The sequence below is a fragment of the Molothrus ater genome, chromosome 6 (genome assembly GCF_012460135.2).
Source record: "Molothrus ater isolate BHLD 08-10-18 breed brown headed cowbird chromosome 6, BPBGC_Mater_1.1, whole genome shotgun sequence".
Taxonomy (NCBI): domain Eukaryota; kingdom Metazoa; phylum Chordata; class Aves; order Passeriformes; family Icteridae; genus Molothrus; species Molothrus ater.
Genome location: NC_050483.2, coordinates 33,632,252 through 33,647,105, shown reverse-complemented (window position 1 = coordinate 33,647,105; position 14,854 = coordinate 33,632,252). Strand labels below are relative to the sequence as shown.

General features: G+C 37.7%; 1 protein-coding gene across 3 annotated transcripts in view; it reads left to right on the top strand.

Annotated features, from left to right (window-relative positions):
- STXBP6 (syntaxin binding protein 6) overlaps positions 1-14,854 on the top strand; it is a 97,103-nt gene that overhangs the window by 78,988 nt on the left and 3,261 nt on the right. For all 3 annotated transcript variants that reach the window (XM_036384458.1, XM_036384456.1, XM_036384459.2), the window contains one exon: positions 13,693-13,850. In XM_036384458.1, the coding sequence (XP_036240351.1) occupies positions 13,693-13,850 (158 nt within the window). The remainder of the gene's footprint in view (positions 1-13,692; positions 13,851-14,854) is intronic.

Below are 14,854 nucleotides of genomic sequence, written 5' to 3'. Positions count from 1 at the left end.
CTGCCTGGACTCATAAACTTAACGATGATATTGATTAAAAGGTTGCAACATGTTTCAAATGCTCTCTGCAGGTAGAAGTTATTTGCTGTGCTTTCCTATAGAAAGTTGATGATAAGTGAGCTGAAGGTTGATGTTTTTCTTCTTTACTCATGGATTGGTCTTAGCTCACCTCAGTTATGACACACTCCGTTTGTCAGTCCTGTCAGCCCACCTCAAGGACTTATTGAGGCACTTCTTAGCCAGAGGTGGAATTTATCTTGAATGTAATTTATGATCATAGTGGCAGAGCTGCCACTGCCAGTTTTACCCTGATTTCTTTTACTAAGAATTTTTTTTTTTACTGTTTTACCTCACCTAGCTTCATTAGTTTAGTGTTTTTGATAGATTTTGAAGGTACAAGTCTGATTTACACATACTCAGTATATTTATATTTACATAGATACATTTTTATATGGATAAAACATAGGCTTAGGTTTGAATATATGTTTTACAGCATTTTGGAATTCATCAGTTTTTGCCTAAAATGAGATGGATGTCAGTTCTGTTTTGTGCTGCTGAGCATTACTTGATTGGTGAAAGCTATCTTCTGGTCACCTTTGTGTGTAACCAAGCAAGACCAGACAGAGTTTTTTTGTCCTATATAAAACTTCTTTTAATCTAGCTGACCTCTGATGTGGAAAGGTGATTGTCCATGTTCATAATGACTTCAGAACTATTAGAAATGTAAAATAGCATTGCTTTTCTATTTCTCATAAAGAAGGAAAAAAACCAACCTTGGTTGATATACACATTGGTAAAAGAGAAAAACCCACCATCTGAATGCCCAGGTTTCAAATGTTTCAAAAACTTGTTTCAAAACCTAAAATCTTCCTTTTCTGTTCCTGCAACCTGGTATTTCCTATGTTTCAATGTTAGTTCACTGTTACATCATTTAATGCAGCATTTTTCCCAGTCTGGAAAGTGAATGCATGTGGTGCATCAGTAGTAATAACTATTCAAAATACCTCTATGGAACATACTTTGTTGAATGAACCCAGATACATTTCTCAGTATTTCTGAACTTCTTAGACCCTTGAGAATAATTTTTGCATAAATTCTCAGGTTACTTGAGTCCAGAAAACTCAAATGAAGCATTAAATAACAGGTTTTTTCTTAATGACATGGCTCTGAATATTTGATCTTGTCTTGTTTGTAAATCACACAGCCACTCGCTCAAATATGTTGCTGAAATAAGCAGACATATATTGTGCTTAATGAATTGCTGCAGTTATCATTTTCTTACCTTTTTGAATTTTAATTCTTTCCAGTCTGTCAGAAAGGATCTGTTTAAAGAATCACTTCTTGATCTTCTTATGAAAATCCTGTATACTATGTTTTTCATTATCAGTCCCTATAAAAATCATAAGGCACTGGCATTACTATGTATCAGAACAAAGTCAGTAGGAAGTGTGAATTAACTTGTACTTATTGTCCAGCATTGTCTCCATTCCAAAAATCATTCTAAACTTAGTACATTGTAGTTCCTCATGACTGGCAGGAATTCATTAGTGTTGACATTTCCAGTCTTCTGAACTTCTTCGGCTGACACAAGTAGGATTAATTCAGTATGTATAATGGCTCTCTTTCTACTTCGATAGCATAGGTCATTGCTCTTCTGAAGCATGTTAGAATTTTCTTTATCTTTCACAGTTCCCATATTGACATAAGAAAGTGGATGACCTTGTTTGGATAGTCTTATTTACTAACATAAGAAACACTATTAAATTTTTTACTGCTGAACAATAAAATACTCCATATTTTCATCTCTTTCCTCCATTTCAATTCTGTGTGCATAATTGATTTTTTTTAAGTCTGTTGGCAGTGCTGATGCTTAAAATAGCCCATTTTAATTCTTACTCTCTTTTCCATCCCTCGATATTAAGTGTCATTCTATCCTAGCTTATTTATATATATTCAGCATCCACATTAGAATAGAATGTTAGTCTCTACTCTTCTTTGAATTCAAACAAAATAAAATAGTTTTTAAGTGTCTAGGATCTTTCATTTGGTCTCCAAATGAACATGTATATGAAAGTTTGCTCCTAACCCAGCTTTGTAAGCTCTTTAGATTTCTGACATTGAAGGGGTAAATATAAAATATAGAACTGTAGGCCATCTGTCTAGGTAGCAGAGAAAAATGTCTTCCAGGCTACTTAAGCCATTTGAAAAATAACTCACAGAATTTAGTTTCAATGACTTGATATTTTGATATTCATGGATTAGCATTATTGTTTAATATAAAATATTAATAAATAGAACACAGTGTGTAGTCTTGGTGATGTCTTAGGTCGAAGTGTTGGATTTTTCAGAATTACTTACAAAAGGATTGTTTCAGAAGGCCCACTGTGGTATGATAGTAATTTCCTAAGTGGGTAATTAATTGATTTTTCTGTCTCTCTCTTCACAGTAAGAAGACTCACTCATAAAAAAAAAAAAACCTCACTCATAAAATGCAAAACACATTGGATGTACATCACCTTCATTCACTCTGGACTTTATTGAATTACATATTTTGCTTCATTAAAATAATATATAGTTGATGGATCTGTACAACATTTTCTGTTCCCTTTTTACTGCCAGGCAACTAACATCAAATGGGTTTTTTCAATGTTTGCTTTTATTTACATTTGGCAAAGATACAAAATTACTCCCTTGGCCAGGTGCTGTTTTTGGTAATCAGTAGATACCCTCGGTTTGCACACCTGTATTAACACAATTCTTTCTGTTTCCTTCTCCCCTCCTTCCTTCTCCTTTAAGGCTGGTGCTAAGGTGGTGCTTTAAAACTGGTTATTGATTTGGTTACGAAGGTACAGAGTGTGAAGTTCTCTACAGTGTTGACTTAAAGGCTGCCAGTTTGGAGAATCAGTGCTGGCCTGGACAGGTTTTTAGTAGCATATGCTTTCATAGCATACCAAATTAAGGTCTTTCACACTCCCTTATCCCCATTCTGGGACCATAGGAGACTTCTCTTTGTTCACTGTGAACTTCAGCTCACGGTTAGTTGGCTGTTGAGTACCTCGATACTGTGATTGCTCTACAATTTTTTTTTCCCCATTTTAAAATGTACCTTGCAAATCTAAGGAGCTGACATGGCTAATGAGAGCAGAGGAAGAAATTTATCTCTGTTGTCAGTAAGGCTTATCTTGTTTTGTTGCTTGCTAATGAAGATGCTGAACAGTCAGGATGATCATTTTACCTCGTATATCCTCTGTAATTGGTAGGACCTTTTTAAAAGTATAATGTTGTGATGCACAAGGTGTTCTTTGTTATTGTTAGAAATAACTTGCAAGCATCTGTTTAACTCCCAAGATTATAGGTGTTATTTAACTACTAGCAGGAATAAAATACACGTTTTCTTCATATAAGAGTTGAGATAAATTTTCCCTCTTTTTGTGCTAAAAGTACAAGATTTCAGATACACAAAAATAAATTGTGGGCAGATGTAAATATTGTTCAGAAGCAATGAAGTGACAAACTGGGGTTGTATTAGAACATGCTACAATATAGAATATTATATGTAACTATGATTGATATTATAGGCTTTATTTCATTGCAAATCAGGAAGACTGAAAAGTATGGGGTCAAATCTGAATAGTTTTACTGAGGTTTAAAATGCATTTATAATATACTGGGTTTGGGGTTTTTTTTTTCCTTTTTCTGTCTTACATGCTTTGAACAAAATACCAGATTAGATGAATTTTTAAGTCTCTTGGCATCAGCATAATACACAATATTTGCCCGCCTTTTTATATTTAAATTTGTTCCTGGCCAGTTTTTGTATTGATGGATATTAAAAGATCCAGATGTGTCAGAAGAAATTGCCTAGCCCACATGGGAACAGAGGAAAGTACTGTAACCAGTTTAAATTTGGGATCACTTCTTACTCTGAAACCTGTATTTCTCTTCAGGGTAGAATAAGATTTTTATAAAGGTGGAACCATTGATTGTGTCCCTTGGGAGTACAATGATTCTTAATGTTGCATGATTGGTAAAGGCTAAATTCAGTGCAGAATATGTACCACTTACATCAAAATAGTTACCAGGCTTTTTGAAGGCTATAAACTTTCCAGATACAGGTGCAAAGCCTTACAGAAGTGTTTTGTTTACTTTCAAAGAAAGTGAAAGTCCATGGCAATCCTGATGGTCCAGGCTGTGAGACTTCTAGATTTTATGGTCAAATATAATTTCGGAAGTAAGTTATGTTTGAAAGATAAATTGAGAAGTTGATGTTCATATTTAAGTTCAGATTCAAGTTTTCAAAGCTGGAAATCCAGTGAAGATTGTACTTTTTATAAATGTTCTGCCTTTTAGGTCACTCTAGGCATCCTTTCTGGATGATAATTTAAATATTGAAATTATCTAGAGAACATTCAATTTGTGTGGAATTCATTGAGTTGTAAGAATTGTATCATGTGTGTAATTCATTAAGTTGTATCATCTTACAATCAGAGGATTACAATCAGAGAAGTACTGTTTCTATAATCTTCTACTTATTATCTCAAGCTGTTTAATAAGGCTTTCACATGGCTGTTTAAGAGAGGTCAGTGAGAGATGTTTTTTTCTCTTTGGGTCTTTTTAGTAGCTCTTCCCTTTTTTATTCAAGAGAGCTCTTAACCAAGGCTGTCAGCACAGCACCAATACGCATAAAAGGATGTGTAACAGTGAAGAAGGAGGGGAAGAATGTGTTTGTCCTGTGGACCTTTATAATCACCTCTTGTGTTACAGATGTGATGGAAAGCCTTGGGTTAATGTTAGTCTAGGAAATGTAACTCTGTGGTAATGATTTCAACAAAACAAATGTGCTCAGCAAGGAGAGGCAGCTAATGGATGTGTGAAGTCCACCATCGGTTGAAACTTCATCAGTTGATGTTGATGTTGAAATAAGGTAGCATCCTGAGTTAGTTGCTTAGACTTCACTTAATCCTTTATAATTATTGTGGTGTTTCTTGGGTATCATTCCAGACTAAGTTTTCCTTATTGTGAGCAGTTTCATGACAGTCTTAGCAGTAGAAGAGGTTTGCCTTCATGTTTTCAGTGCCGTGTTGCAGTAATGAGCAGCTCTTAACTTTTTTTTTATGGCATAATTCTTTCTTCCAACAAAACGTATGATTTTGATTGGTGAATGTAGCTAATGTGTGGGAGTCACCTGAAACTTGACAGACTTAGGAGAAACTTTCAGATCAGCAAATTGATCTCTTGTAATTGCCTCTTGAGCTTTCTGTGGTCACTTGTTTCATTCTAAAGTGTTGTTTTCAGTGATTCAGTAGTTGGAGGTGGAGAAAGAGATTGGGTTTTTGTAAAGTGCTGTCTATAAGAGCAATGTTCAGGCTGGTTTTTATTGACAGTGGTTGATTGAAACAGATGAGATGTGCATAATTAATGTGCATAATTAGCAGAAAAAGCTATTCAGACATAAACATACGTCAGTCATACCAGTCTTAGGTGATTGGGATGGTGCTAAAATACTGCCTGTAAACATATAGCTCCTGCATTACCCTGAGGAAGGGCTGGCACAGCTAGTTGCTCTCAGGTCAGATGCTGCATTTTTCATTTTATGGTATGCAGCCATTGCTTTTGACTGATTTCATCCTGACCTTGAACAGTTCTTACTCAGTTTTCATTCTTACTCATGAGCCATAACTTTATTTTCACTTTATGTGGTAATAGAAGTTGGTGATTTTGAATATGCTGCTTAAGTGGCAAACACAGAATTTTCAAACTCACTTACCTGATGAAGAAATAGGAATGTGTTGACAAATACACTGTGTTCCATGCCTCCATTGTAGCAGGTTAATGCATTATGTTTCTCAATAATAATTAACACTACTTAAGCAGAAGCTCAATCAATAGTATTGACACAATATCTGCAAGAACTACCTTTGTTTAAAAGAATCCTGTGGTTCATTTTCAGGGCATGTTGCTGTCTAACTCTCCTACCCATCCTAAAAGAAATGTCAATACTTTGGTGAATTCAATTTGAAACAAAACAACAAAATTGCATCAGGAGGTGTGTTAACACTTTGGACTGCCTTGACAGGGAAAAGTGTGTTAGGCTTTCTATTGATTTTGGCTGGGATGGAGCTTGTTTTTCTTCATAACAGCCAGTACAGTGTTGTATTTTAGATTTGTGACCAAAACTGTGTTGGTAACACACCAGTGTTTTAGGTGAGGTGTGCTTACACAGTGTCAAGACCTTCACGGTCTCTTCCTTCTGCCTTGTCCCCCAGCAAATGGCCTGGGAGGGGACACAAACAGGGAATCTTACCAAAACTGACCAAGGAGATGCTCCATGCCATGTAACAGCATGCTCAGCAATAAAACTGGAGGGAAAACTGCTTTTTCCCAAGGTAGACATTGCTCAGGGACTAACTGAGCATTAGGCCAGTGCTGAGTGTTGGCTGGTCACTGATTGTTTTTACATCATTTGCACCATAGGCTTTCATTAAAAATAGATTTTTTTTTCTTTTAAATATTAAATATACTTCTTCATAGTAGTCATTGGTTGGGGGATTTTCTTATTCTATATGAAATCTGCTCCACCATTCTGAATATTCCCTATGGAAAAATATTCCACTTTTGAATCAAACTTGTTTGAAAATATCAGCTTGTGGTCATGAAGAAATGTAGTAAGTACAGCATTTTGCTTATGACAGAAATGGCTGGAAGGATTTAACCAAAACAACACTCACATTTTTTCTTTATAGAATGACATCAATGTTAGTAAAAATTGACTTGAGAGTTATCCCATTTCCAGTTATTTTACCTGTCAGCTGATCTAAATCAGCAAAGCTGGCAAGTTTTTTCAGTGTTCACAATGCTCACAGCTCTCACTTGTCACCCCAGGGGAGCAGTATTTAAGATTAATATTTAAATTTGCCAGCTCATTCTCAAAAGAAGCTTGCCATGGTGCGTAGCTGCTGTTCTTTGTTTTAATTACACGTTCTGCTTCTTGTCAGGTTGGCTGTAATATGAGATCCTGCAGAATTCCAGAACTTTTCCAGAGTAAGCCTCTTTAATACAAAATTGTCATAATGGGTAAATGTCACTTCACAGTAAGGTTTTTGGACATTATTGATTTTATACTCTCCAAGATAATTACCCTTTCTAGAGAAAATCAGACTTCCTTCCTGCAGGGTTTTCAAAGTTATTACATAGAAAGTTTTTTCACATTTGGATCTTCAGAGATTAAGTTTTCCCATTTTCTTCCTTCTGGAGATCAGAGGTCCCTTATTGGGCTAGAAGCCCAATTCCCCCATTTAATATTAATCATCATGATGGAATGTAATTTAATACTGATTTTAATTTGTTGGGATATATCTATAAGAAGATGTATCCTTAGAAAGAATAAATTTGCTAAAAATGCAGTAAAAGTAACAGCATAATCCATCTATACCTTGCCCCCACCCCAAGATTAACAACATTTTGACCAGAGTAATGATCAGAGACAAATTCCTATAATACAATGATGCAAAGATAATGCTAAAGTAATTTTTCTGATTCTACTGCTTGAAATTTGACTCTGCAATTAGTTAAGCTGTTCAAAAGTATGAATAATTTACATGATATTGTTGCTGTGGAGTACTGAATAAAAGAAAATCTCAAGAGAGCAGGAGGTATTTTAGTTATCAAGATACCTCATCAATGAAAAAAATCTTTTTTGTTTTACTCTAATGGCGCCTGTATCACTATTTAACATAAAAAGGCACTAGCATCAGAGATAAAACTTCATTTTTCTTATGACTGTAGCAGGAAAGCTTGTGCTACTTAACTGCCCATAGAAGAGCTTTTTCTAGTGCCTTGCAGAGCCATAAAAAGGGTTGGTTTTTTTGTAATACAGCTGTTTCTAGATCTAAGATTTTGCAAGCCATACTGAGAAACGAGAATACACTGTGTTTGCTAACCAATAAAAATACTGAACTGTTGAACCCTTAAGGTTATTCAGGTAATTTATTTTGTCATGTTTTGGGGTTTTTTGTTTGTTTTTAAGACCTCATCTTCACAACATAATTAAATTTTATTTCCTATGGTCTGCAGAAGTCATTCTGTTCATGTGCTGCTTTCAACTTTTTGTCAGCCAATTGTCTGCTGTGTTTCAGGCTATATTGATTTTCTTTCATTTTCATTTTTTCTGGTTTACATATATTTAAATATGGGAGTTAAAACACCAGAAATCATCCAGATGTATTTGATATGTTTGAGATGATACTTTATGAGCTAAAAGTAGGGGTGGTTCTTTTTTTGGAGAACTTTATGGAAATAATTTAGTCAAGATACATGTAAAGATACTCTTTGACTCAAGAAAACCCCAAAGCCACGGATATTATTGTAGACTTGGAAAATATATTAGTTAAGTATCACTATATATTTATTTTGCTCTAAAAATTTTATTAGAAATGTCTGCTGATTCTTGCATTTTTGTAATTTTCATAATTGTCCACTGATTTTTGTTAACATTTTCAGAATTTTTCCTGAAACATAAAGAACATTCAAATCAGATCAGTGCAAAATGTATTTAGTCTTGTATTTTGTTTTTTTATAGCAGCATTGTGGTTTAGGAATGGTATTCCTCTCTCTAGTGCTCCAACCAAAACTGTGACAGCATTCACATCCCCTCCCCCTCCAGCAGAAAGCACAAAAGGCAAAGATTAGTGCTTGAGATAAGAAAAATTTACTGAAAACAACAAGAAAATTAACAGTAACAGCAAGAATACTAATTACAAATAATCAAAGCTAACTGCATTTATTTCCTTCTCAGAAGTAGGTAGTTGCTAAATGCTTAATTAATGCATGTACAATTAAAATTGAATACTCGTGTTTGCAAATCAGTCACTGTAGAGTCTGATCACTAATCTAAAGATAAATCTCTGCATTGAGCTGAAATATATTTGATATGGCTAATAGAGAATGTGGTGAACCTTTTATGAATGTGTGATAAAACAAATGATGCAATCTAAAGAATGGTATCTCTATAGACCAGTTAGTTTCTTTGCATACTTGATTATGACAGTATTCCTGTATCTTTCAGGTATTGGGCATGGTGGCTAAAGGATGTATTTTTCATCGTGCACGATAAAAGTCCTAAAGGTGACTTCTTGGGGTGTAAGGGCCTCTTGATACAGCTTGAATTGTAGAATATCCTGAGTTGGAAGGGACCTACAAGGGTTATCAAAGTTCAGCTCCTGGCTCTGCAGGGTTACAGGAGTTACACCATGTGTCTGAGAGCGTTGTGCAAATGCTGCTTGAGCTCTGTCAGGCTGGTGCTGTGACCACTGCCCAGGGGAGTCTGTCCAGTGCCCAAACACCCTCTGGGTAAAAAACCTTTTTCTAATATCCAAAATAAACTGAAGAGGTCAGTCAGTGCCTGCCCCTCCTCTTCCCCTCAGGAGAAATTGTAGACTGCTGTGAGTTCTGCCCTCAGTCTCCTTCAGGCTGAACAGGCCAGGTGACCTCAACCACTCCTCATATGGCTTCTCCTCTAATCTTTCAGCACCTTTGCAGTCCTTCTTTGGACACTCTCCAATAGCTTTACATCCTTTGAGTGTTGTGGTGCTGAAAACTGCACACAGGACTCGAGGTGAGCAGAGCAGGATAATCCCTTCCCTTACCTGGCTGTTGCTGTGCCTGATGCCCCCCAGGACAGGGTTGGCCCTCCTGGCTACCAGGTCACTGCTGGCTCAGATTCAACTTGACATTGACCATGGCACTGCTCTCTAGCATCTTGTTCCTCAGTCTATACATAAATCCACGGTTGCTTCAACCCAAGTGCAGAATCCAGCACTTTCCTTTGAAACTTCATGTAGCTGGTGATTACATGGCCTTCTAATTTGTCAAGGTCTTTCTGCAGGGCCTCTCTGCCCTGATGGGAGTCAACAACTCCTCCCAGTTTGGTATTGTCTGAAAACTTAGTATACATCTGATTCCTGCATCCAAGTCCTTTTTGAAGATGTTGAAAACTGGGCCCTGCAGAACCCTACTAGTGAAAGGTCACCAGCCTGGTGTCACCCCATTCACTGTAACCCTTTGCACCTGAGCCATGAGCCAGTTGCTCACCCATCATACGATCTGTTTATCCAGCTGTGTGCTGCACATTTTGTCTAGAAGATAGTGTGAAAGACAGTATGAGAAGCTTTACTAATGAAATCTTAAAGGAATCCATCAACATGGAAAACATCTCTCAGGATATTTTGAATCAGAGTAGTTACCTCCTGAAGAACAGCTTAAAAGTTTTGCAGGTTGTAGATTATTAGATTATTTATTCATATGAATGATTTTCCAATATGTCCAGTGCAAGGTTTGCTATTCCTGCAGTGATACTAATACAGGGATGAGGCATAGTCAGTCATACCAGCAACCACCTACACATGCTCTAGAAATACACTGATGAAATTCCATAGTCTATTGACATGTGGGTTTCTGAGTTGCTCATAGATGAGTGCAGATTTTTTTTTTGTTTTACTGACTTTCCATTGGTAAGGATACTCCAGAAGTAGTTCTTAGGAACAGTCTCAGAATAGCAGCTTCTCTGCAAGTCACTGCCTATGAGAAAATACAGCAGATCTTACCTGGAGAGAACACAATATTGTGTTCGCTAGAGGGAAAAACAGTTACTGTCACTGTGCCAAACTTTCAAGTTCATTCTTCTGTGCTGAAAATAATGTGGAGTAATAGATCCCAATCTTTGGCCACAAATCTATAAACAGTTTTAGGAGTATAGAAAATAAGGAATATTTTTAGGAGTGCAGAAAATGAAAAATATTTTTGTTCTGTAGTTTCCTATTGACATGACAGAAGGTCAGCAATTTGTTAGTCTGCTCCGCAACACATTTGAAGACTTCAGAAGATGCTTAGTTTTATAAGTTTGTCCATGTAGCCTGCTTTCCTTGAATTCAGCAGAGGCTTTGTGATCTTGTAAAAAACTGATTTAATTCAGTGTTGGGAGCTTTTAAAACTCTTGTCCTAGAGAACTAACACGATACAGGAGGCCAAAGCCATTAGATCACACCACCAAAAAAGGAAAACTATTTCCAGTGCAGTGTTGCTCAGTACATGTGTTTATTTGAAAAGCTGCCTGAACAGAAGCCAAAATAATAATCTCCTTTAAAAAATTATGAACAAAATAGCAATTGACTGAAAAGTTTCAAAGTAAGAAAGTGTGCAGGAAGTGAAGTTGTTTGGTTTTACAATCAAACTCCTCAGTGTCTGAAGGGAGATCACTTGAAAAGATTAATTTCTGTATCTGCAAAGTTCCAGCTCACAGTATTGTTAGATATTAATCTCCTCAACAAGAATGCCAGCTTTCCTTTTCTAAATGCAACAATAGAAAAAAAAAAAAAACCCCAAACCTGTAGCAGTTCCACATCTACTTTTTTTTCTTAACTCCTGATGTGCAAAATGTAACAATATTGGTATTTAGGAGGCCAGGATGTTCTTTTATGGCTATTTCTCATATTGACTCATCATCTGTGAGTCACTTTGTGTAGGTTCTTAAGTCTCTCCCTCACCTCCATAGTTTAATACTAGTTGAGTTTTAGCTTAAAATTGTAAGGCAGTTTTCTTTATCTCAGGAATTCCTGCATATGCAGCTTGTACCCGTGCTTCACAGGCTACTTAGGGCAGCCTTTAGCTTCACTATTCATTGTTTGTTTGGCCTTTCTAAGGAAAGGATTATTATTTGAGAACTGAGTCTGAAAGGATTGTTTGTTCTTTTTTCTAATGAAACTGTGAGCTAGTTTCAGCTGTGTTGATTTTTTTATCAGTGGCTGGTACAGGAGAATGTGATAGATTTGTGCTGAACATGGGGTTGATAATATGGAGATGTTTTTTGTTATTGCTGAGCTGGGCTTGCAGAGAACCAAGGCCTTTTCTGTTTTTCGTACTGGCCATGCTGGCAAGGAAATTGGGCCTGCATGGGAGGTTTGGTAGGAGGAGACACAGCTTGGACAACTGATCAAAGGCTATTCCAGACCATATGACACCATGCTCAGTGCATAAAGTGAGAGGAAGAAGGAGGAAGGGGAGGAAGTTTGGGGTAATCACGTTTGTTTCCATGAGGAACTGTTTCTGTGTGATGGGTGCCTGCTCTCCTGGAGATGGCTGAATCCCTGCCTGCCCATGGGAAGGAGTGAATTAATTCCTTGTTTTACTTTACTTTAGTGCTTAGCTTTTGCTTCTCTATTAAACTGTCTGTATCTCACCCCATCAATTTTCTGATTTTTACCTTTCTAATTCTCTCCACAGTCCTGCTGGTGGGAGAGTGAGCACGGGGCTGTGTGGTGCTTGGTTGCTGGCTGGGGCTAAACTACAACAAACTAGTAGCAAAGTAGCCCTTTAAATTGATGTTTGGATTTGATTTTTTAACCCAGGAATATTTTTGAAGTAGGTACACATCCTCAGATTAATGAGAAACGCAGTCAGTGTGTTTGTGTCTCTTTTCACTTGTCTTTGTATGCTGGTAAGAACAACAGAGTTTAACAGCAGATTTGCTGTAGTGCTCGCTTTGACTGTGTTGAATTTGTTTCATACCTTTACCACAATAACTCATTTAAGAGCATTATATATTTGGGTTTAGTGCTGTGGAAAAAATGAGGACAGCCAGGACTACCAGGGTATCAAGCCCAGCCAACATGGATTTATGAGAGGAAGGTGCTGCTTGACTCTGCTGATGTCCTTCTATGACAAAGTGACCTGTTCAGTAGATGAGGGGAAAGCAGTGGATGTTATTTATCTAGACTCAGTAAAGTACTTGACATCATCTACCACAGCATCCTTCTTGACCAACTGGCTGCTTGCAGCTTCAATGGGTGGACACTTTGATGGATAAAAATGTGGGTGGATGTCCAGGCCCAGAGAGTTGTAGTGAAGGAACTAAATCTGGTTGGTGCCCTGTCGCTAGCAGTGTTCTCCAGGGCTCCATTTTGGTGCCAATTCTGTTTAACATCTTTATTGATGATCTGGATGTGGGGATTGAGGGCACCCTCAGAAGATTAACAGTGATACTAAGATGGGTGGGAGTGTTGATCTCTGGAGGGAAGGAAGGCTCTGCAGAGGGATCTGGACAGACTCAGTCAGTGGGCTAAGGACAGCAGCATGAGGTTCACTAAGGCCAAGTGCCAGGTCCTGCACTTGGGTTGCAGCAATCCCAGGCAGTGCTACAGGCTGGGCAGAGTGGCTGTCCAGGAGAAAGGGGCCTGGGGTGCAGGTCAACAACAGGCTCAGTGTGAGCCAGTGCTGGGCCCAGGTGGCCAAGAAGGCCAGTGGCATCTTGACCTGTATCAGCAATCGTGTGGCCAGCAGGACCAGGGCAGTGACCACTGCTCTGCACTCAGCACTGGTGAGGCCACACCTCAAGTACCACGTTCTGTTTTGGGTCCCTCACTTTAAATATGGCATTGAAGTACTGGAGTGTGTCCAGTGAAGGGAACAAGGCTCTGAGAGAACTTGTCTTTTGAGGAACAGCTGAGGGAGCTGGGCTTGTTTAGTCTCAAAGAGGCTCTGGGGAGATTTCATTGTTCTCTACAAGCACCTCAAGAGATTATAGTGAAGTGAGGCCAGTCCAAATGGCAAACCAGCTCTAGAACATTATAAATTAAATTACTTGTATTTATTACAAAGGATATATATACTGAGTACTCTAATGGCTTCTTGGTGTTGCAGGAAACAGCATACTCCATTCAGCAGCAGACAGTGTGACAAGCGCAGTACAGAAGGCAAGTCAGGCCTTGAATGAGCGTGGTGAAAGGCTAGGTCGTGCAGAAGAAAAGACAGAGGAGCTGAAAAACAGTGCTCAGCAGTTTGCAGAAACTGCACATAAGGTAAGATTTTAGTAGGATAAAGTCAGACATTTGGCTGCCATAGTTTGTTGAATGAAAGCATGTATCTATACTTTGTTGTATAAAGGCTTGAACTTAGCTCAGGGTAGGTATCAAATCCTCTTCGTGACACCTTCTTCACCTTCTTTGCCTCTAAAAAATTCCTTCCATTTGTTGGTGACTGCTCAGGATCTCAAAGTTATAAATTCTGTAAAATAAAAACTTCTCAGAGTTGCCTGCCAAAGACACATTTAAAAAACAATTCTGTTTGAGGAAAGAAAGGAGAGTGTTGGTTTAAGTTCTTTAGTGCTTAAATGCAATTCTAGTATATCACTACAAACAATTATTTCTTTTAAAATTATGTTTTTAACCATATCCTTGAGTTGCAAAGGTTTATGACAGTTTAGTTTGAGTCATTTATTGGTTATCATTTCACCGTTAGCAAATGAGTGAATTTTAACTGCTGCTACTAGTTCTGTTTTCTAGGTGATTTCCCAGACAGCTCACTCATCTCAGTTCTGTTACCATGCTATTATCTACAGATAGCAATTTTTTATTATATGGAACCTAACCCTAAGCTCTCTGCCTGGTTTGCCAAGTACGTTTGTCTACGCATTTTTTACAGGTTTTAACTTGCTTCATCTCATTCTTCTCCCTCTCATTCCCAGTTAAGTGCATTTTTGAATTATTTGAAATGGAAATAATTGGTAATCACAGAGGTGGAAAGGCAATCAGTCCTTTATTTTTCATCATTTTGTAGTGGCAGAGCTCCTGAATAGGTGTTTTAAATTACTTGTCTGGAATTTCTGATTGTAGTTAATAATCAAAATCATTGGGTCAAAATTACTATTCTTCTAAGCACATCTTTGTTTCTGGTGTCTTGCTCTAGCCTTCCTCGCAGACAGCAAAATAATGGAGCATAGGGAAACAGAGCTGGGAAAGCAGATAAATCCTGCCTCCTCAGCATGGCAGAGAGAGGCTTTGCCTGTGTGTCCCAGGAAGGGGAA